The sequence below is a fragment of the Drosophila gunungcola genome, unplaced genomic scaffold (genome assembly GCF_025200985.1).
Source record: "Drosophila gunungcola strain Sukarami unplaced genomic scaffold, Dgunungcola_SK_2 000001F, whole genome shotgun sequence".
Taxonomy (NCBI): domain Eukaryota; kingdom Metazoa; phylum Arthropoda; class Insecta; order Diptera; family Drosophilidae; genus Drosophila; species Drosophila gunungcola.
Genome location: NW_026453197.1, coordinates 18,012,669 through 18,036,495, shown reverse-complemented (window position 1 = coordinate 18,036,495; position 23,827 = coordinate 18,012,669). Strand labels below are relative to the sequence as shown.

The 23,827-nt window shown below is 36.4% G+C and overlaps 5 protein-coding genes across 5 annotated transcripts in view; 3 read left to right on the top strand and 2 right to left on the bottom strand.

The window, feature by feature from the left end:
• Positions 1-2,857: 2,857 nt before the first annotated feature.
• LOC128262664 (uncharacterized) lies at positions 2,858-4,725 on the bottom strand. The gene is made up of 2 exons (XM_052997056.1): positions 4,579-4,725; positions 2,858-4,515 (listed from the first exon to the last, which is right to left on the bottom strand). Exons 1-2 carry the CDS (start codon positions 4,618-4,620, stop codon positions 2,869-2,871), a joined length of 1,689 nt encoding a protein of 562 aa, XP_052853016.1. The 5' UTR covers positions 4,621-4,725; the 3' UTR covers positions 2,858-2,868.
• Positions 4,726-4,968: 243 nt separating this feature from the next.
• Positions 4,969-5,733, top strand: LOC128262675 (uncharacterized). Its single transcript, XM_052997073.1, has one exon. It carries the CDS (start codon positions 5,081-5,083, stop codon positions 5,630-5,632), a length of 552 nt encoding a protein of 183 aa, XP_052853033.1. The 5' UTR covers positions 4,969-5,080; the 3' UTR covers positions 5,633-5,733.
• Positions 5,734-14,805: 9,072 nt separating this feature from the next.
• Positions 14,806-16,240, top strand: LOC128262677 (Golgi-associated plant pathogenesis-related protein 1). The gene is made up of 4 exons (XM_052997075.1): positions 14,806-14,971; positions 15,403-15,510; positions 15,576-15,802; positions 15,857-16,240. The coding sequence occupies exons 1-4, from the start codon at positions 14,957-14,959 to the stop codon at positions 15,945-15,947; spliced, it is 441 nt and encodes a 146-aa protein (XP_052853035.1). The 5' UTR covers positions 14,806-14,956; the 3' UTR covers positions 15,948-16,240.
• Positions 16,241-16,539: 299 nt separating this feature from the next.
• On the bottom strand, positions 16,540-19,379 carry LOC128262666 (MKRN2 opposite strand protein). The gene is made up of 4 exons (XM_052997060.1): positions 19,239-19,379; positions 18,526-18,838; positions 17,718-17,904; positions 16,540-17,059 (listed from the first exon to the last, which is right to left on the bottom strand). Exons 2-4 carry the CDS (start codon positions 18,825-18,827, stop codon positions 16,643-16,645), a joined length of 906 nt encoding a protein of 301 aa, XP_052853020.1. The 5' UTR covers positions 18,828-18,838; positions 19,239-19,379; the 3' UTR covers positions 16,540-16,642.
• Positions 19,380-20,560: 1,181 nt separating this feature from the next.
• The window catches only part of LOC128262661 (protein eyes shut), a 55,592-nt gene continuing 52,325 nt past the window's right edge, over positions 20,561-23,827 (top strand). The window contains exon 1 of the mRNA XM_052997054.1: positions 20,561-21,073. The gene's annotated coding sequence lies outside the window, so the exon portion shown is untranslated. The remainder of the gene's footprint in view (positions 21,074-23,827) is intronic.

The following is a 23,827-nucleotide window of genomic DNA, read 5'->3' as shown; positions in this document are numbered from 1 at the left end:
CGCATACATTACAAATGGCCAAAATTTAAATTATGATTGAGCATAGCTGCTGCTGTGTACGTGCCAGCTTTGTTCTTAATTTAATTTTAAATAAATGACGGTGTGACTGAAAATACTCGACTATATAACGTTTTAAAGAGTTCTGTGAAAATGTGGAAAAATTGGAAATTTTTGAAAATCTTTAGCAGAGACTATAAAAATTTATTTAAGACAGTTGCATTTTATTTCACTCAATTTAATTGAATTCATTGATTATGTTTTATAAAATAATACAATTTTACATACTAATTATTTAATCCCTTAAATCTTAATTTGTAAAAAAAAAAAATCAATTTATTTGCATATGATCTGTAAATAATTTCCACTGACAAGCGTTGATCACAAAAGTCCCAGTAGAGCTTTGAATCTTTTGAAACGAATCACAAGGCGTATTCCCAAATATGGCGTCAATCGCACCTGAAGTGTCAAATGGGATGAAAAACATGGCAGAAATCCAGGCAAATCGCTTCCTGCCTCCGCCTGCCAATGCAATCTGATTTGGAGCGACTTAAGGTCCTTTAATAAAATACTCCGATACTGGGGGACCTGGTAAAGTGTGACACTTTTTCATTTGACGCTCGCCTGCGCTCACAAAGTCATAAGCAGAAATGCCGGGGGATACAAATTTAAATTAAATATTATAGCGTGGAGCCTGTAAAAGCAGCCTCGGGGCCAGATAAATGCGTAAACAGGATACCCCACTGTGTTCAAAGATGCCGATGGGGGTGTGAATCTGTTTGTCTGCACCTGATGCCTTTTTGTTGGGCTTTTTTGTATTTTATTACGTTTCTCTGTTTTCATTCTTTTGTGAGGGTGAGTGTATATCTTTGTATGAGCCAGCTTTTGGCTTTTGAACCTATCTCATCTTGGTAAATGAAATGAACATTTTACTAGTGTAAAATATAAGGGCTGGGTGGTCATGTGAATCGTTTACGGTATAAATCTTTTGTATAAAGGGATTTTTTAAATTATTATTTTTTTAGTTATTTTAAAATCAATATTGTCAAAAGTAATTTATTTCATTATTTATTTATTTATTTACATATTTGTTCGATCAAGAAATAAATAGAGAAATACATCTTACTTTTAGGATACTATACACTGAGAAATACAATAATTTTCATTAGATCAGTTGCCTGACATTTCCTAAGCTTTAATTTTCTATATCTTTCATCTGAACATTTACTTACAGCTTCTGCGTTTTTGAATATTTATCGTCATATTGAAAATTTGTTGTGCCGCCTTTCACTCTACTCAATTATGAATTACCCATTTCTGGCGATTACGAGCCACTTTACGCTTAGTTCGGCTTGTGCCACTTTAATGCCTAGCAGATCCACAGCATTTGCTTATCAAAGTAAAAAACTTTTATCATATTTAACGGAAAAAGGTCAACAGAGAATAAAATAGGAGAAAAAGAAAAAAACCTTGACATCACCTTTTTCAATCAACTAAAAAGTGTCTTGTTTTGCCACCCACAACCAGCACCACCGACTTTCTCCTTTCTCCGCGTCACCACTGACTCAATAAGCCGGCATTTTATTTGCATTTTTTTCGTCACTTGCTCGCCGTCCGTCTGTCCCAAAAGGCTGTCTGTCGTCATTTCTGCCGCTTCGTTGGCTGCCAGCCGAGTTTTTCACTTTGTGCCCCAACGTTTCTTCTGGGAAAGGGGGAGTGGCATTGTGGTGGGCGGTGGGTGGTGGGTGGTGGGTGGTGGTTGGAAAAGGAGGCTGGAGCCATCGGCGGCGGCAAATTCATCATCGTCTCAGCACGCGTCTGTCAGCCGTGCTAAGGATACAATAAATGTCTTTCGCGGTCGCCCATTTCGCCGACAGTGTGTCCTTCCCCAATGTGTCCTGATGGCCTTGATTACACTGACAAATACAAAACATAACCAAAACTGCATTTGTTCAAAAAGAAATTATCAACGCTTTGAAATTTTGTTTTAAGAAATCCCCAAGTCTAAATAACAAATTTCTGTAAGATTTTGGCGTTTTATGAATATAAATATAATAAAAAAATTTTAATTTAAATTTTTTTTCTTTAAGTACTTTGAATTAATATATTTTAAACAGTGTTAAATCTTTTAAAATAGAATCAACATTTCAATATATTTTATATATGTATTTTTTTGGTGTACTTATCGGTTTGTTTTTAGCGAGTACACCCTGTACTGTTGTGTGAGTTTGAGGTTGAGTGAAATACTCTGTCGGATTAATATGCAGTAGCGCTTTGCATTTTTATGTAGCCTTCCTTGGTTTGTATCGTCATTTTCCGTTGCTGTTGGCTTATTCATTTGCCTTCGCCTGTTTTTTCCTCCGTTTGTGTATATATATCATTTTTTTTCGGTTTTCCCTCTTAGCTGTGAGGCTCAGGTGCACTTTGGGGATAACAAATTAAACAACTTTATGCAAGTGGAGCTGAATAAATTGCGTCGGGTCGCGCAATATGGATTCACTTGACATAAGTAGCTTTTTCCAGGTTGTGTTTTATTATTGGTTTTAATGAAACTACTCTAAGCAAAAAACGATTTAAATATAAACAGACTAATTAGGATATCTTTTGTTTTTCACAAAGTTAATATACAAAAAAAAATATATATTGATTTTTTTGAATGCATAACCGAGGCAAGCAGTACAAAATATTTGATTTCTTGTATTTTAGTACTGGTTTTCATAAAACTAAAATAAGATATGCCTTTTCTTGAAATTAAAAACGAAATTCATAAAATTATGAAGTATATTTAAAAATATTTTATTGATTTTATTATTATCTTCAAAATACAATTAATGATTGTTAAGATTATGTCCAAGGCAAGCATAAAATATTTTATTTCTTGACTTCCTTGCTATTTTTGCCGTAGACATCGCGATATTCGGGATACTCAAGCTTGCTGATATTTCGGAGCTCCCAGAAGGCCTGCTTGGCCAGCCAGTGGATGACGGGGCTGTTCCACTCCTTGAGGATTGCCTGGTAGTTCCTATCGACGGTGTCTTTGGACTTCATAACCCGACTTAAGCTGTACCACGTGTAGATCATGCAGCGCAGCTTGTAGATCCACAAATGATTGGGCACCGAGCGAATAATGTCCTGCAGCTGAGTCACTGCCTGTATGTCCAGATTTCCGAGGAGAGTGTGGTCCATTAGGTTAAACACCATCTTCATATTTCCCAGATAACTATTGCCATTCCTGGTCAGAGCGATGGTGGCCCTTTTGATCAGCTCAGTGGCATTTAGAATCCCAGCCGGTGCCATGAAGTTGTATTTCACATTGAAGCAATCGAACTTGTCCAACTGCTCGTTTATGTCTACATCGATATTTCGGAAATCCTGCCACCAACGATCCCAGCTACGATAGTCTCTGCCCCGATAGACCTTAGTCCACTCCTTGCCGATGTTGTCCCGCAAACGACTGGACAGAAAACCGGTAGCATTGTCCTTGCCGCCGGATTCCTCGTCCATGAAATTCATATCATGGGTCATGTCGTTGTAAATGTGCTGAATGATGGGCACATCCTTGGATTTCTTCAAGCGAATGACATAGTCGGGAGACCTCTTGAAGAACCGCACTGCATAGGACTTTGATTCCTTTTGGGGTAGCTTGCCCTCCACATCACTCACATAGGGCATCTTAAATCCCGCAATTGTAAAAACCTTAGACAATAACTCCGGAGTCCTGCGAATTGGCTCAGTTCTGCGATATTCCAATAGCTGTCCTCCGTTTCCAAAATTTTCGTTGGTAAACTCTCGATGATTATCAAATCTCGAATGTTGATTACCCATCAACGGTTCGTTGCGAAATATTGGTTCCTGAATGTTTCGAAAACTCATTGGCTGATTGCCTTGCTGAAAAGTATCATTTGGCATAAAATGCTCTGGCTCACGAACTCCGGGGTTCTTATCTGGATGCGAGTTTTGAATAAACTCATTGGACTCACGACCCCTAAACTGTTGGTTCTCACGGCCCCCATCGCGGTTCATATTCATGGAATGTTGATTACCCAGCAACGGTTCGTTGCGAAATATTGCGTCCTGAATGTTTCGAAAACCCATTGGTTGTGGAAAATTATCATTTGGAACAAAACGCTCGGGCTCACGACCTCCGTGAATGCCCTCTGCATACGAGTTTGGAATAAACTCATTGGATTCACGACCTCTGTTCCGTTGATTCTCAAAGTTTCCATAGCCCATCATGTTGGTGGACAAATTGCGATCATACATGCCAACGGGAGAGGGATTGCGTCTGGGACCGGAGGAACCCCAGTCGAGATTCTGCGGCGGTGGAGGAGCATTGCGACCCAAACCCAATTGTCCACCAGAATTGTTTCCATTCCAGCCATACATTTCACCCACGGGACGCCTAAGTCCATCATCGGTACTACGGTTACTCATATCGAGATTTTCAGGAAAATTGCGCTGCTTGATTTTCTCTATGGCATGGTTAGGCAAAGGCCTAATTCCACTTATACTCATCCTCTTAAGATTAAAAAATATATTAATTCTATATTATTTGAACTATTAATACTCCCACCAACTTACACGTTTCATAATCGGCCTACTCCTTAGCGAAATCGGCATCATGTTGCAAAGTACTTTTAAAAATTAATTAAAATTAAAATATTTTCTTTTTTTGCGGAGAATTCCAAGAGCATTCAAATGCTTTGAAAGTGAACGACTGAATGATGATTGCCAGTAAAATGTTGGACATCTAAAAACACACAGCTTACTGTGTTCAAGAATAAACTTCATTTTAGTATTAATATTTAAAATTAATTGATTAATGTGTAAATGAAATAAGCATTTGGATCTTAATTAAATCCTTTGTACATAAAGTTTATAATGTTTATTTTGGCTTTTTTAATATTAATTGATTTGATTTGCAGAAAAGGTTTTTTAAATTAGAAAAGTTCAAACATAAGTTGGCCAAGTTTATAAATTCACATCCTCTTCGAAAAGTGGAAGTAATTCTACACCAACCCAACAAAGTAAAAATTGTCGTTTTTTTTGTAAATTGTTGAATTTTTTTTACACAAACAAAAAAATGGAACCCACTTTTATAAGTGCCCTGCTTTTTTCGATATTTTGCCATTGCATAGGCCTCTTTTACAATCCGGTGGAGGCCAGTACGGAATCAACTGTGTTTTTAATTGTCGCCATAATGTTCCTGCATAAATTGAAATTGAAGTACGACCTAAATATCACTCAAAGTGTTGTGGGTAAAATCCTTGAGGTGGCGTTCCTTTGTCTAACAATACAAGCGCTATTGGTGTCCATTTGGTTCCCCGTCTTTCGAGCTCTGCAATTCCTGGTGGATGCAATCTGCCAGAAACTGCTCAATGCTGTGAGCTATGAGCGGGCTTGGATTGTGGAGAAAGTCAATCACTCGGCGGTGACAGTGGTTCTACTGACCATGGAATCGACGGTGCTACTCAAGGGTTTCGAGATCGACGATGTGCGGAAGTTGTTCGGCTCCAAGGACGATTGTCTCTCACCCAGTGTCCTTTCAATTGTGGCCAAGGAGGAGGTAAAAGCTTATCGACGGGAAATGAAAGAGTTGGAGAAACAGGCATTCTTTCGAGCTGCTAGGAAGTAAAATACTGATGGAATTAAATAAATTGGAGTCAACAGAACAAAAGTATCGTGGCAAAGATCATAAATAAGTTTAATAAAAAGTTTAGCAAATATATATCTTAATCATTACTATTTTTTAATTTATTTCCGATATTTCAAGTATTATAATTTAAAGCAAATATTTCAATACTTCCAAGGCTTGCTTTTTCATTTTTAATTTTATCCATGAAACAAATATATAAACAATACTTTATTACTTATTTTAATACATTTTTGTAATTTAAATTATATTTATTTCATTTTAAATACAAGGCTTTAGTGTTAAGGTTTTAAATTAAATTGTTTCTTCCTTAAGAAACAGCAAAGACAATATGCGGCAAGGTCTGCTTCATTGGACGTGATAAACTTTCGGTAATAATTTATTGCAATCACTCAACTCAACGGCCACGTCAATGCCCATAGCAAAAAAAAAAACGAAGTTAAAATAAGTGAAGCTGTGAGAGGACAGGGCTATATTTTAAATTGCATACCGATGGGTGGGGTAAAAAAAGAGCTGAACCGAATGAAAACATTCGAAAATAATGTGCCGCACATTCGACACACGTCGCGAAAACACGAATGTGCAAAAAATTGAAATAAATAAGATATAAAATGGTGGCACACACAAACGCACACATATCGCGATGGGGGGACCAACAATTTATGCATCACAGATATGTATTTTGTACATTGTACATATATATTTACGACTCCCCATTCGATGCGATAAGTGTGTTTATTTGAGCTCGCCCAATGCAATATTTACAATGCAGCGACACCAATCTTGGGGCATCTCCTGCGGCGCACACGGCGTATGTGGAATTTCGAGTATGGAGGCCATGGTGGATATGGTGGATGCCTGTTTGCTGACTCGGCGACACTTGGCCACGCCCCCTTTGCCCGTTGTCTATGGGCGCAATTAAAGCAAACAGCCAGGGGAAAACTAATCTCGAGCGGCTCGTAAATTCCAAGCGGGCATTCCTGTGGGACACCCGAAGGATGTCAAGGATACCCATACCTATACTCCATACTCCATCCTCCATACTCCTCATCCGGCAATTGAAGCTGGCTCTGCACGAAATCTGCGACGCCGGCGGAATGACTAAGCTGCCTTTCTAATTCCGCCTCGGTTTGTTTACGCTGCCAGCGAAGCTGGATGGATATTCATCCTATTCCTGCTACTTCCTCCGCAAAAAAAGTGGCCATCGCATGTGGAACTTGGAGCTGCCAAAGTGCCACATGCGGCGCACATGGGGTCGGAAAGCGGAATGCCGAGGAATTATTTGCATATTAATTAAATGTCAAAAGGGTAAGGGCAGCAAACAGTTTGAGCCCGTCTCCAATTAAATTGACTTGCGATGCGGACGATGATGTGAGTCTAGCTCAATCAAGATCATCTGAATGATGGAAAGTGGCTTACAAAATCAAACAACGAAAAACGACTATTAATAACTATATTATGTACTATATTATGTACTATTCTTTTCACAGCCTTTCCCCCTAACAAGTACGATTGGCTATTTAAAACCCAATCCATAAAGCTCAGACATGGACTTTCAAACATACTTTTAACTTCGGTTTATATATTTTTATTCGCATATTTCAAAACAGCTTGATAAGTGCTTTAAAAACCCTTCTAATTTCTGTACCACCTCCAAATAAATGCCATTCTTCGTGCGCCTAAGAAACCCATGAAAATCGATTATAAATAACTATGGGAGTAATTTAATTTTGTTTCAAAAGCTATATCATAAATTTCACAGCCTGCTCTCCTAACGAATTCGATTGGCCATCAAAAACCTAATCCATATATCCCAGAAATTGACTTTCCAACAGGCATTCAACTTCAGCAAAAATGCAGTATGCTTAGCCAGAAATTTTCATCTGTGCGTAGAGAAGCCCACAACCCAATCCTGTGGCCATTTCCAGGTCGTCTTCTCGACTTGAAATGAAAATTCCATAACCCGCTTATGACGCATTGCTGGTGCTGCTGCGAAGAGCAGAAAAGGGATATGCGGCAAGGGCTAGGATGCAGATGAGGATGAGGATTTTGCCTGACAACGACTAGTGACATTTTGCGTCAATGGCCAAATTGGTTTCACTTTTCTTGTGCTGCTGGCCAAAAACTGTCTGGCTGGCTGAGTCTAATTGCCAGATGCACACGAAACAATCCAGAGTCAGGATGGCTATGCATGCTACTTCTACTTTCCCAGGTTGAAGTGTTGAGGGATTTTCGGTTTCGTTTTTGGTTTGCTTTTGTGCATTAATACATTGAACAAAGAATATAATAAAATGGTTTAATGACTATAAAATTATATATATTTATAATATATATATATATATATATATATATATTTAGCAAATGGTTAAATCCATCTTAAATCACCATTCACAAATGTTTCTAAATGTGTGATAAAACCAAATGTTTAGAAATCATTTTGTCAACTGGTATGAGATTTAATCTTTGATTCCTCATTTCTGTTAATGGATATTCATCGGCTAAAATCCAACTAATCACTATCCAAGCAGAGGTCGCTCAGACATGTCAATTAAGTGATGAAAATTCCTTATCTACCCACAAGGCACTAGGGTGGTTTTCCTCATTTTCCCCGTTTTTCCTCGCTTTTCCAACCGCTGGCAAGTGTCTCCCGTTTCTGGTAATTTGCCAGGCCAAATGTCTGCTGAAGTCAAAAGCCAAACTTGGCAACCGCAGAAGCAGCAACTCGAGGAGCAGGATGTCAAAACATATAGATGATGTGCAGTGGATACATCACCCAGCTCCGGCAACAGTTGAAAAGGGTTTTTGGGGTTGAGAATGAGAGTGAGTGGGTGAGTGGGTGACTCATGGGATTTTGGCAAATCCTAGCCTGCATTCTACATGCTGCGGCTCAAAAGATATGCAAATCTTTGGCGTTGGTGGATATGTCAAGCGAATTCTGCAGCAGGAAATTAGCACGCAAATTACAACAAAACCGAAATCAAGTGTGGTGTAGATATATGGCTGGGCGTATTTTAGTATACATATTCATTTGTCCTAAAAGCGAAGTGACTCGTTAAGCTGTAACAACTGGTTTAATGTTTGATACCATTTAAAATGTGATTTAAATATTTTACAACTATTTTAATATTAAATATTCTCATCTTTGTAAACTTGTTGTGCATATTTATAAATTTTAATAAAATTTAAAAATAAATAAAGTATTTAACATACTTTTAAATTATAACAAAACATTAATAAATCTTACTTACCAAACAATTTATTTTACTAGATATTTTCATGCTATTACAAATGTCAAACAAAATTTTAAAACGTTATAATAATAATGTAAGCCTTCTGTTTTGAGAAACACCGATTATTTTGTAAGAAGCTATTCACAGAAGTTTTTGGAAAAAGAAGACGTTTACCTTAAATTCGAAATGAATTTAGCTTTATTTGTTTCACGTTTTTGACTATCAAAATTAAAAGAATTCAAGAAAAAATAAACTCTAATCCTACTTTCTAAGTTTTTCTTTTTGTCCAGTGCATAATTTGGCATTTTAATAAATCATATCGCTTGTGTTAAATAGCTTTAAGTGCGTGCCGGTATTTTAAATTGGTTATCCCATGTCCGGACTGTAATTTGGCTTTTCCCTGCCAGTCAGCAAATCCAGTTACTCAGCTTGAGAGGCATTTCACACTTCAACGCGTTCTCGCAGAAATTCCTTCGTATTTTAGTGTTCACTTAAAACGATTTTCCTTCGCCAGTCGAGCGCAAATAAGTCAAACGGACTGACCTTTAGACTGAAGTTGAATAAATCGCCCGATGTGGCATTGGGCAAAAGGCTTTTACCAATTGTGCACTTTCAGCAGCTGCAAATTTTCCATTTGTCCATTCAACCCACAAAAGTATGCTAAACACGTGGCAAAACCGTTTTGTGGAAAAATAAATTATCAGCAAATTAAATAAATGCATAACATTGGGGATAACACTGGCCACAAAAAAAAAAATAAGCTGAACGCACGCAATTAGCCATATTGCGTTGACCAAAAAAGCCATTGAAAATTATACGAAATCAATGGCAGTTTATTCGCGTGGTTTTTTCGGGTGATTTTTCTGTGTCACCCAGATAACCGAAAATTGGCGCCGAAAATGCTAAACCTCAGATGCTTTCAGTTTCGCAAGAGTGTATATATATATAAAATATATATTTGTTCATACAGCGCAGGTTAAGCCACAATAAATGTGTATCAATGAGCCATTATCAGCTAATGGCAAGTTCCTGGCATAATTCAAAATAAACACTTTTGACTTTGGGGAAATATGTGCAGACCTGAGGTAAAATTGACGATTCAATTTAACACATAAACGACTTTTGGGCTAACCAAATATGCCAGTACTCAGGGCGCAAGCACACTTAATTTAGCATAAAAGCCAAGTTTAGAAGTTTCTGAAATGGAGCTAGCTCGAGTTGATGAACTGTAAATGAACTTTGTGTTTGAATTCGATTTAGTTTTATTGCAACAAGCTTGAACAGCACTCCATCTAGACATTTACCCAAGGACTACTCCGACTACTCGGACATAAGTTTGTCTGTCAGAACAGCCTTGAATGCCTGCATCTGCCTGTTGGTCTGCGGAATCGAAAGTTGTGGTATTAAATTGCAGCAGCTGCAATTTGTGGCCCATGATACTGCCAAAGTACACATTATATCGGTGTGGTATTGCAATATCGGTTAGTTTGGCGCATACGTTCAGGCATGTAAGAAACATTTTCTTCAAGGAAACCCAAATTAAATCCAGGACAAAGGAGGGTTTAAATTAAAACGGTAGCATGGTTTAAATTTGTTTATATTTTTCTTAATAATAAAGGCAAGAGTAAGGAGAACTAAGATACGAGTAAGCTTAATAAATATTTAAAAAATAAAAATATAGTTTTCAAGCTTGTAAGATACATTTGTATGCTTTAATTTGGATATACAACTGTTTAAAGAAGTAGCTAATAAACTGCCACACTGCGTATACGTGATATTAAACAAGAAACCCCTTAAAAATTAAATCAGAAAACACAAATAGCTGCCATATTCAGCAGTCGTGAGACAATTAAACGACGCACATCACTTTCAGTTATGGGTTTTTATAAATTTTCCACTTAAAATGCATGACAATCGCACAGATTTTCGCACAACCAACAAACGAAGACAGATGAGTTGACAATTAATCCAGCAATCGAGCATGAATTTCCCATCTACCCAGTCCCTATATATAAACTTATATAATACGTATAAAACTTATCAGTCAAATGCAGACCAAGCTTCATCCGCATCAACATCACTTTTTATTTACATTTCCATTAAGTCAACACAAAGAAAAAACGAGATGGGGCAAATAAAAAAAGACGTGGAAAGAAACGAAAAGCCCTACTTCAGCAGAAAAAAAACGACGAGGTGGAAAATTTACTGAAACAAAGTAAACACGAATTTGCAATTTGGTATAAAATTTCCACTGCGACCGCTGCACAAATTGCTAATTCGCTAAAAACTTCAAGTTGACACAAGAAATTTGTGTGAATACATTTTTCATGCGCCTCCTTTTCGGACAGGACACGGCGTTGAAACTGAAGCGGAAACAGAGAACGAAAGAGAGAGCAGGATTAAAATAGAAAGAGATGGCAAGTGCAAAGTAAACGGCTCGGGAAACTCAAGTGTGGCTGAATTTTCACTACCAATTTCCGGTTTTCAGTAGGCATATTGATTTCGCAATTGCGGAAAATTAAAATAGAGGCATACACTAAAAAAACATTACCAAATTAATACTTCAGAATTGTCTGTCAAAATATGAAATATGCCCTTTTAAAACAATGTTCTTGACACACTAAACAAATATTTTGCAAAGTCGATAAGAATTATTTGTTCAACTTGATAAGATATGTGCAAAAGTTAAGGTCAGCCAAAGTCATAATCGTACTTCAAAGCTCTTAATCAGCAAATTAAATAGGATATTATCAAAAGGTTAATCTTTCGCCATAAAGTTTTCCGAAGAGTGTGACTAACGATTTGTTTAGATACCGCCAACACTTTTCCCCAACCACGATTTGTATTTGTGAATGAAATCAGTTATTATCTCTGTTCGTTTACGTTAAGCTTAGTTGGTCTTATCAAAATCAAAGCAAATCGTCGACAGTTTGTAAATATTTGCACGTCACTCGGCTTTGAGTACTCGGGCACTCGACAAGGCTTTGTGTATTTGTATTGAAGCTTATCGCGCAGAGTATTGCATATTTTATAATCCCCATTTTGATGCTCCAAAGGGGTTTTCCCCGAAAATTCAGGACATCTGCTGCATAAATCACAAAGAAAATGCATTTATCTTGGGCCACTGATGCATTGGTTGCTATTAATACATGCGATTGATAAATACCCCACTACTAAATTAAAAGTGTCAACGGAGGAACCTTCGATTCCCACAGCTTTGTTCCATTCTCCCAGCTGGATTTTCGACAACAAAGCATTTGACATTAGTTGAGATTTTCAATGCTTTTACCCCATATTCCCACCATTTTCCCCCATTTCCACGGCGTTGAAAACGTGTCAAATGAAGCAAGAAAACGGGGTGGGGAAAATAAGAAGTAGATTGGTTCGGTGCAGCCATAGAAAGGCATCTACATCATCGCCATGACGCCGGGTCTAAACTGTTTGCCAGCTTGCAGCTCGGCACTTGGTCAAACTTTTTGGGTACAAAGTTCTCCAAATTGTAAAATGCCAAGCGAATTGCAGAGGGAATGTGTGGAAAGTGCAAAGGAAAATGCATTTTAAATGCCGCTGAAGGTCTTTCTTTTCCGATTTTGATTTTCCACCCGTTTTGTACGACACGTTTTGTGTTACGCACTTATGCTAAAAGTCTATTTATACATTTTAATTAGATAACAACCATAACCCAGACTAACTGAGCCCCTCAGCATGGCGCCAGTTTATAAAATCGATTCTGCAGGGGCTTGACTCATATGAATTATTGTTCTTAAAAGCGTAAATAGAAATGCAGCGCAGTCACACACACTGCGATTATAAAAATAATATCTTGAGAGCACAGTAAGTTTTGAAATTATTTTTGACTCATGGGAATGGTTGCGCATAAAAATTACACACAGAAAATACCACCCAGTCACACCCACCACGACCATGGCCATCAAGCCTTGAGAGTAGTGAAGTAAACTTCGCAAACCAAAAGCGCCCTACTTTCATGTGCCAATATGACTCAAAGCAGATAGAAATGGATATGGCTTTCAATTGTGGCCATTATCTCTCGATGTCTGTCAACAGAACAGCTGAAGAACGTGTCGGAATGTATCTAATAAATGTTTTTGTTGTTTAATTTTCCATTATTTGATGCCACTCAAACTAATAAATGAAAAAATAACCGTTCGTGTTGTGACAAAAACACGTGAAAAAAATGCTGCTGTTCTATTTTTAAATTTTTTGGGCAAAGGTCTGTTTTATATTTTAAATCCAGGAAAAAAAAATTGTTGGTCTCTGATAAAACTAAAAAAAATAACGAACAAATATAAAAACTAAATGGGCTTACATTCCATTTTATTTTTATTTTTTTTAGTAACTTACTAATAAATAAAAAGCTCTTTATAAGAAAATTTGGTTCACTTGACTCATAATAATAATTACAATTTATTCTATGTGTATGAATTACCAAGTTTTAACCCACTCATTATCATTTTGAGCAGTTGACTCAATAACGGTGTCATGTTATTTCCTGCAGGAGCCGCCTTAACTGTAGAATTCAATAATGACACCCGATCCAGCTCACCCGCGAGTAAACATTAAGCATTAGGAAGTGGGTGGCAGGTGAAAGGTAGCTGGTAGCAAAACTTAGAGCCGAAGACAGGGGAAAACTTATTTGCTTCGAAATTACGTGTCGCCAAAGTTGGTCGAGGCGACATTATACAATTTATATGCACGTATTGCGCTCTATCCAAGATGAAATGTCGACTCTGAGGCCGAGAATGAAGCTGAACTGAGGTTGAGGCTGAAACCGTGGCTGCTCATCAACGTCATCAACGAGAATGTAATTACATTTTCCCGATTCATGACAGTTTTGCATAAGCAAGAGTCCCGTTCATGTCCTCATCCTCATCCTCATCATCATCCCCATTTCCTGTCGTTTCCCCCTGTGTTTGGGATATTGCGTTCATTAATGACGCAGGCGCGAGTGGCAGCCACAAAAGCCGGGACAGGAATATGGATTCTGGACGAGGCAGTCTCCAGCTTCCTGACTGAGTTCGCCATGAGCCGTCAAGAAACTCCATTTAAAATCTATTCAAGAAATCGCATTATAAGGGGCTACCATAATGGATAGGTGGGTTGAGCTCCTTAAATGTTGGCATTCAATTAAGTAACTGCTATTACTTTCAATAACTTAAATGCCTATTACTATTAAACTTGTATACATAAATTAACTTTTGAAAATATTTAAATATAAAATTTATTTTAAACTAAAATATATTTAAGAAATTTAATTATAAGGGGTAGCCATAATGGAAAGGTTGGGCTGTGTTCATAAAATGTTACTATAACTTACTATACATTTTAGATGCAACTCTTTAAATGAAAATAATTAATCAAAATAGCTTATAGACATATATTAACTGCTTAAAACTAAAATACATTTTAGTACGATATCTACAAAAGGAAATGAAATAGTTGTATTCACAATTTGTGTGTTTTGTTTAATTTTTTTTTATGAGTATTAAATTAAGTAACTGCTTCACTATTACTTCTACTAAAACTCATATAATTCAGATAAATCTCTTAAAGTCGAAATATTGTATATACATAAATCCTTTTAACTTAAAATACATTTTATGATGATATTTAAAAAAATTAATACATTTTTCGTTTGAATAGAAATTAATTTGTTAACAAATTTCCAGATACCACATCCACACATACTATTTTAGCTTACTTCCAATATTTACCCCCATAAGACTTGTAGAAATAATTGTTCCAGTTCGCAATTTTTGTAGGTATGTCATGCCCGAAGATTAGTCAGCCTTTGTCGGAACAACACAATTGCGACTGTTCTCCCAACTTCGTCCAGGTGTTGGGGCGGCAAATCAACTGATAAGGAAATCTGGGCAGATCGCATAAAAGCCACCGCTGAGTCCCAGACGACTTTAGTTTCCACCGACAAGTGCCAGAGCTAGTGCTTCAAAATTTAAATTAAAATAACCGAAACATAAGTAGTTCAACGGGCGTGATTAACAATCGACATAAGTGAATTCTGACCAAGCGTAAAAGAGTGTATATTAAAAATTTCAAAATGAGCGTTGAACAAGTAATGAAAATTGCAATTACAAATTTAATTAAAATTAGGGATTTCTTTTTACATAAAATAAAAATATTAAAAAACAAACAATAAAAAAATTTTGAAATTGAAAAATGTGTTGCTGTGTTTTAAAATAACAATATATGTTGTATTAAATTTATCGAAATAAACTTTTACATAATATGCAGCAACATAGTGTTCATAAAATTGAGTAATTTTAAATGTAAAATGAAGCTGTGTTTTTAATAATCCCATAAAATATATTAAATATTGATACCTTCTCTTTAAATCTAAAAATCTAATAATAATTAGATTTACCAAAGTTAAACGAATTAGTCTGTAAATTAAAGTTTAAAAGATATAAAAAACCTATTACAAATTATCAACAGAAAAATTTATTTTATTGTCTGTTAAAAAGAAATGTTATATTCAAATTTCAGTTTGAACAAGAAGTTCTTAAAGCCCACAATACATATAGGGCCAAGCATGGTGCTCCATCCTTAAGTCTCAGCCCAAAGTTAAATCAGTTGGCCTCCGAATGGGCCCAGGTAAAAGCATCAAGATTCTCCTAGAACCAAAAACTCTTCATTAAGACATTTATTAACTTAATCAGTATTTGCTGTCAATAAATCGCTTGGAGCATCGCCAAAACAGCGGATATGGAGAGAATATCTACATGGCATCTGGGGGAAATTTAGAAGGCACCGATGCAGTTCGATCTTGGTACGAGGAGATTAGATACTACAATTGGAATAATCCTTCGTTTCAAGGAAACACAGGGCACTTCACTCAGTTGGTTTGGAAGAGTTCCACTGAGTTGGGCGTCGGATTTGCCAAAAGGTTAAGTCTCTGCATTACAATGAAGTGTATATTTTTATTTAAATTGTCTTTTAGGGGAAATACTATCTATGTGGTGTGCAATTACAATCCCCCTGGCAACTACAACAACATGTTCAGGGAGAACGTAGATCCTCCAAGGCAATAATTATATATTCTATCTAAACTTAACGCATTCCAAAGAACTAAACTAAAATGAAAAATGTAAAATGTTTAAAAGCCAAATTATCAAAAACAAAAACCTTAACAACAAACTATCATTCCAAAGAATTCCAAAGACAATTACTTACAAAAAAACAGCAATGAAACCAAAGAAACCAAAGAAACAAAAGAATTTTTCAAACAAACAAATACATTTTTTATATCGAATTATAGTTTATAGTTTCTAAAAGTATTGAAAATAAACATTTCAATTTCATTTTTAAAACACCAAGTTCGCAATCAACTAATTTTTTTATTTGCTCTACTACATTTTCAAACGTTGTTATTAAAGAATGGTCACCTAAATGTGATAAGCTGAATCAAATATTATATCTCATAAAAACAATTAATGTTTTTTGAAGAACTCTCTTTCTTACCTCGTGAAATAAAAATGAACAAGCCAAGAATTTGTCTAGCTCAAACATAAATAAGTTTTTAATGTATACCTTATATGTGTTTAATTGAAAAACAAAAAAATAATTGTTTCGTTACATTTTTAAAGAACAAATAAAGAGTAATAGCAACATATACACACATACTCAGTTTTTACATTTTATTTATGTTCAATTAATTTCAAATTTCACTACATTGAGCTTAGTTCTTACATAATTATTCTTAGAAATGTGTTGTTTATCGATTTAATCACTCTTCGATGGTGCACAGTGTGGGTCGTGGGCGGGGTGCGATTCCGGCAATACTGCTGCTTGAGTATCCTTTTTTTGAGACCTTTTTGCTACTGTTGCTATTGCCAACACCATTGCAGACATCAGAGGAATAGGAACTTGATGGAGTTGCCGATTTCGGCTTACTGCGATTTTTGGGCTGCTGGCGATGAACGTAGATTCCACTCCTGCGAATTTTCCGATACAATGAGATATACTTTCCCGCCGTCGTCGTCCTGGGAACGATGCACTGTTCACAGAAGGCCGTCTTGCTGCGGGCCGCCTCACTCAAGTGGGCGTGACCCAGGGCCTGCAGGAAGGCCAGGACGAAGGCGTAGCAGTTGTGGCTCTCCTCCGCGTAACTGGCGATGGACCACCGCGCCGTTTGGGCGCAAATCTATTAATGCAAATGGTTAAGGGACCGATAGAGGCTAAGGGATTTGCATTGATTTGCAGCAGGGTGGCTAAATTAGACCAAAAGTCAACTTAAAGGCTGTTATTTGTTGCAAATTTACAGAAATTCTAAACAACTGAATATGAAAAACTTTAAAAAAAGGCGTATCAACTTTCGAAGGCAAGAAGGTAAAACTTGAGATATTTATATGACTCCACATCTTGAAAACCAAATTTCTTAATGAAAGTAAAAATTTCCCAACTCCAAATAATTGCCTAAAAAATAAGCCTACCATACACACATTTATAAGATTAAGATTAAGTTGCGTACATAATAAACCAGCTTTTATTATACACTGAAAAAACATAAAATATTTTAATTCATTGTTTAGGTCATGTTTAGATCATTCTTTCCAAAACGTACAAGTTTTTTTTTTCTGGGCGCCCAAAACGTATTTAAAAAATCTTCCCTTAAGAAATCCAGCCACAATTAAAAGGCATTCAATTTTTTTTAAAGTCAAAGCTTAGTAAATTAAACCCACTTTTTGGTATACATAGTTGTAAGCAAAATGTTGATTTGCAGATGTGCCTAGAATTAATTTGTTCTTTGTGCATCAAATCGAGCCACCCTATAGCTTTTATGTTACGGATTTTACACTCACCTGCTGCAGGACCTCGTCCCAGAAGTCGTGCCACGGCTCCGGCACATCGCCCACCATCAGCGACTGCCGCCACTCCGGCGGATTATCATCCCGGCGATGGCGGCGCAGGCCGAACCGATCGAACTCCACGATGTCGCCGCCGGACGTGGTCACTGCGATATGCAAATCGGTGGCGTTGCTGTAATCGCTGCGGAAACAACACAACGCATCAAAAATATATTCCAGCCATAAAAGATACTTCTAGCCCGGGCCGAACGGATAAAATTTGCACAAATTTGTTTGGACTGAATATCAGACGGCCAGAATCGGGGCTCTGGAGTAAATGGAGGGAAGCCGCTCGGAATAGTCTGCTTCAATTGCTTGGCTTCGGTTTATGAAATTTGAATTTTTCTAAATTTAATATAACTGCCATACACGTATAGTTAAATTTTGGATCTAAATTAGCGAGCTTTTTTTAATGAAATTTAATTTTAAGTGTCCACAGCATGAGGTAATTTGAAAATATGAAGATATTTAATTTAATAACTTCGGTAAATAAAGACTGATGTGGAAGAAAAAAAAAAAAATTGTATTGAGTTAAGATAAATTCTATAAGAATTAATTTTTAACTAAATTAAATGAATTACATTGCTAAAAGCTCCAAACTTCATCTCTCATAGTGTAAGCCCGTATTAAGCTCGCATTTAAAACTAATAAAACATTTGTTTGATTTGTTCGTTGATTTGCATGTCCCCAGCTGCAGCAAATATGCTTTTGGCCTGGTCGGACATTCCATTTAGTCCATTCTGGCATTCTGGCCAATACTCACTTAAGGAAATCGCCGGTGGAGGGACGGAGGACAATTGCGCATGGATACTGTGTGGCCCGCACAAAAGGGTATGGCAGGCGGAAGGGCAGGAGGCGAGGCCCGCTCCTGTCTAGTTCCGCATTTGGTTCCGCATCCGCATTCGTATCCGCATCCGCATCCCTATCCGCATCCGCGTCCAGTGGGGCATTGCAATGGGGACAAGTGTGCGGCAAAGTGAAGCAGAAAACTTTCACGTTGCAGTGATGAAAACAGAGAATGCCCGGATCCGAGGTAATTGTGGTTGTACTTGTCGTTGCCAACATGGCTCTGGGTGCTGTGTGGTTGCATGTACAGTGAAAGAAAAAATTAAGGAAATATTACTTTCACATTAAAATTTTCTTTTTAAAAAAAAATCTCTAAAAAATAACTAGGTTTTAATGCAATTAGCTCATCAACTCTGAAATCAAGTATAAATATCCATATGTATTATTTTTAATAATAATATCTGGATTTGAAATTATTTTAATATTTTGTCTTATTATAAAAACATCATGTTCTTTACCTAAAATATAAATTTTTAAAATACCTACATAATCATTATACTTTTTAAATTGTTTGAACATTTGTTAAATCTTTTTATTTTAAATTTAGTTAAATACCTTTATATAGTTCTTTAGAAAGTCTAAAAATAACTTATCTAATTTTTAAAAAATAAAAGCAAACACAAGAAATACCTAATTGAAACTTTTTCTTTTAGTGTTATCTCCTTGTCCTGGACCCTGTTTTCTGGCTCCTGGATCCCGGCTCCAGGTTTTCCCCTCCTTCTTTTGCCAACGGCTCTGGATGCTTCGCCTTGTGCCCGTATTATAATTGATACACTTTGTCTATTCTGCCACCCTACTCGTCCTCCTGTGGCGCCCTGTCTTTGGTGCTTGCGGTTTTTGGCCAGGCCTGAAACGAAACGTAACGAAAAATTCTTGTAAATAAGCCGAAACCAGACGAAGTTGCGACCAAAAGCGGTTTGCCCGGCACATTCAGGCGGTAAAGAGTTTCTGTGGTTAGTGGAAGGTAAAGGGTCATGCAAAAACGGAAAACCAGGGAGTTAAAACAAAAACTGTGCAGCCGTTGTGACATTTGTCATCATTATTGGCTGCTCTTGGCTAAAGGGTATTTAAAAGCTTTTCGATGTAGGGCTTCCTAATTCTAACTTACAAATATATGGACTACTATATTTTTCAAGAGTATTTATTTATCTAATTAAAGCAATTAAGTTTGCAACAGCCTTTACATATATAATATAGGTAAATTACGTTGCTTGTTGCTTGTTTTTATAAAATTATTTGTTGGTTTTAGTATTTATACATTTCAATATATATTAATTGATATAAAAATTCATTTTAAATAACTTATTAATATAATAAACCATTACTACACTGATACAGAATATTGATAAATATCTGAGTATTGAATTTAGTTTTATATAATATTTAATGCAATGCACATTAAACTGCGTTGTAAAAACCGCAGTACTCTGAAGAAAATCAAAGGGATAAATATTTAAGTGATTTACAAAATATTTGTTCCTCTAAACAAACGTGCTTTAAAAATCACTACCCCAAAACGTAAATGATTGCCAACCCCTGTTGGCGTGTCTAGAAAATCGTTACTTACCAAAACCGTAATTGCCGCACCCTCTAACCAAAACATAGCTCCCCAATCAATTAAATTCGTATAAAAGCCACCCCCAAAAATCCAGTCATATGTTGGCCAAGGAGGAAAGCCGGCTTGAAAGAAAGCGGGCCAACACACAAAAACATAAACAAACCGGCAAAATGCAAACTCACCACCTGACCAAAGAAAAAATCAGAAAATTCACCGCCAACAAATAGCCCAAAAACAGTAAAGAGAGAACAAGAAGAGAGCAAGGGAAATTCTAGCACCGCAAGGTGGAAAATGCATAATTCACGAATAAAATTTCCCGGCTCGCTGTGCGGACTCGGCCTTTCGGGAACGATGGCTCTAAGGAAGCTCGAGGCGACCAGTTGACGGTGAGCCGTGCGAGCAGACGGTCGTGTTTCAGTCGCAATCCCTCGAAGGAAAAGTTCCCATCGTCCCATCATCAAAAACAATCGACACAAGTGCAACGGTGTGAAAAACGGGGAAAAACTGTGTGCGATTTCGTCTAAAAACGCAGGATATATCGTCGCATTATCCTTGGCAACAAAGCCAAAACCAAAACACAAAACACAAAAAAAGGAAGGTCGAAAAAACCCAAATAACCAACGGATTTTGCTTGTTTACAACTTGCGGTCAGGACTTTTACGGATTTTTAGGGGGGTTTGTTGTCGTGTTAGTTTGTGTGGTTTTTCCGCCCCCGTTCCCTGTGTGTTTGTGTGTTGTGCTGCTGTAAAGTGGAAGATGCCATGGCAACACATTGCTAATCGATGACGTGACCAAAAACAACAACAAAAAAAAAATAACCAAAGGAAACCAAAAAAAAAACAGAAAAAAAGGAGCCCCCCTCTTCACACTTGGGATAACACAAGGATAATGACCATTAACTGACTTGGTATGTGGCAATCAAAATTTTGACAGCGCAACCCGAAAATTTGGCTAACTGATAAAGTAACGAAATTCATTTTTGATAGCCTACCCCGCCCCCGCCCCCGAAAAAAGGCAAAACTTAAGCCTCTTAAATGTTTTGGCAAACCTCTTTTCTTTTGCGGCTGAATGCCGCATCTCTAGATCGAAGGAGATACGCCACCAGCACGAAAAGTTGACATTCCGCAAACAAGCTGAAATTGCCGAAAGGATATAATTTATTTCAACTTTTCCTTTTGGCCCCTCACACAGCTCTTAACCCAATTAGTGGGCGTGGCACTTGCACGAAATTAAAATGTTAACTTGGCAAACTTGCCAAAAAACTGCGAGAGAAACTAATCATAAAAACTTTTTGTGACAGATAAAGTGGATAATTTTATGAAATGGGTCGCTAAGGGCTTAAAAAAAAGGTTAATTTAAGGCAGAATATAAAATATGATTCTTCATTCCGAAAAGTTATTTTTTTGTTATTTAAAGTTTTAAGTTTTCTTGTACTCTTAGGAATTTTATATAGAACTATGTTTTTAATATTCAGGCACACATTTTCTTGTATAAATATTCAAGGCTATTTATAAACTTACAGAATAACCCTTGTAAAACTTTGTTTTCTTGCCAAGTTTCAGCCTTCTCTAAGTTAGAAGCTTACAAAACTAATTCACAAAGTGATTTAAAAGTTTTGTTGATAAAATATTTACTTAAAACAAATTGTACAAAAAATATTTAATTTAATATTTAAAACAATTTGCATGGCAATTTGCTAATAATAAAAAAGGAGACAGAAAAATATAAATTATAAAAAAATGAAAATGTTTAATATTTTGTGAGTCATATTCCAAATAAATTTGATTTACTGGCAAGCAAATAGTTAAATTAGGTTTTTCTTTGGGTCATGAATAAACAAGAAAAGCAGGTCAAGACAAGTAAAATGGCTAAAAGAAATTGCGGAACTTCGCTTAAAGCCACGCCAGAAAACGTGGCTAACAAGCTGGATAACAAATGCAATAAAGGAAACGACAACGGGCCTTGGGAGACTCGAAAAGAAAGTAACCAGTGGTAGATGGAAAAAATGGGCCATAGCAGCAACAATTTCGGGAAATCCAAGTAAACTTTATCTCTATGTTGTTTGCCAACTTGAATTAAACACGCCCCCAAACACACATGAAAAAAAAAACAGTCCAAGCAAATCTCAAAGAGTTGCGAGAAATGAAATTACAACTTGCATCCTCTTCTTGACTTGTTTTTTTGGCAAAGCAATTGGCCAGGACCTTCAAAAGGAATTGTTTGGCTAAAGAAAACATAGAAAGAAAAGCCCAAAAAAAATTGAAAAAAAATCTATGAAATCAAGTTAAGTTTACGCATTTTTTTTTTATTGCATGTACAACAAAAAAAGACAAAAAAAAGTGAGGCACAAGGTATTTACTTTGCAAAAGGCATTTTAGAAATGGACAAGAGAGAAATAAAATCTGGATAAACTCTTTCATTATTTTGGTGAAGTTTTTTTAAGCAATTTTTTTATGATGAACACTAAATTAATGATCAACTTAAAATGGTTAATCATATTTTAATGAAAATTACAATTCTCCCGAAAAAAAATTACAAACGTGTTTTTAATTAGGTTCAATGCATTTTTAAGTTTTTTATTCCTTTCAATACTTCTTTAATTAACATTCAGACTGTTTAAATTCAATGGAGTTTATAAGGGTATTCCAGAAACAAGTTAATAATTAAGTGTGAGATGGAAAGGAGCTGCCAGGACCTTCCAGAAAGTAAATTTAACGGCAGTAACTGACAGGAAAAATTGCTCAAAATTTTATTGTTCCCCCTTTTCTTGGCCCTTTACGCTTTTTTTCCGGATTTCTTTTGTTTTTTGTTCGGTCCGCAGCTGGTGACGCAGGATATAAATTACATTGGGAACAATAAGAACAACAGCAGCAGAAGCAAAAGCAGTAGCTACAACAAGTGTTCAGTGAATTAATAACAAAACGGCGACAATAACGACAAAGTTGAAAATCCTGAAGGGCCGTCCAAATGAAATAAGCCGAGTTGACAACTTAGGAAGCCGCCTTGTTTTCCCCGAAAGAGAAACTCAAAATTCCCTGCAATGCGTGAATTAATTCAGAAGATACGAGAACCACACACGCGATGTGAATTTTGTGGAGCGAAACGCAGGTGCGTGCAGGAAAATTTTTCAGGAAGGAAAATTATTCGAACTAATAATGACAGCTCAGCAAATACTGCATTACTTTGTTAATTTAGAAATCAAAAGTTTTGAATAACTCAGAGGTTTACAAAGCATTTTTTTTCAAGCTAAACACAAAAGAGAATAAATTAAACAAACTTGCTTCTTACCTAAAATAAGCCACATTTTGTAATAAAATTCTTTGTAAAAAATATTTTAGTTAAATCCAAAAATCCAAATTATCTCATAATTTTCGAAATATTTATTTTTCCTTAACATAACTTTTGCTGAAAATAATTTATATTTGAGATGTTTACACAAAAATAGTTTTAATTATTATTGACATAAAAATTCCTCTAAAATATACTTGCTTGCACTTTATTTTGTACTTAAAAAACCTTTTAAATTAAGATGAGAAATAGCACCTCTTTTAACGATGCGCCTCTGACAGAAGGTGAGCTACACGTGTGCCGCATGCTGTTGTTACCTCACCTCCATTTTCCGTTACCCCCCCTCCCCATTTTCCCCCTGGTTTCCTGCCAC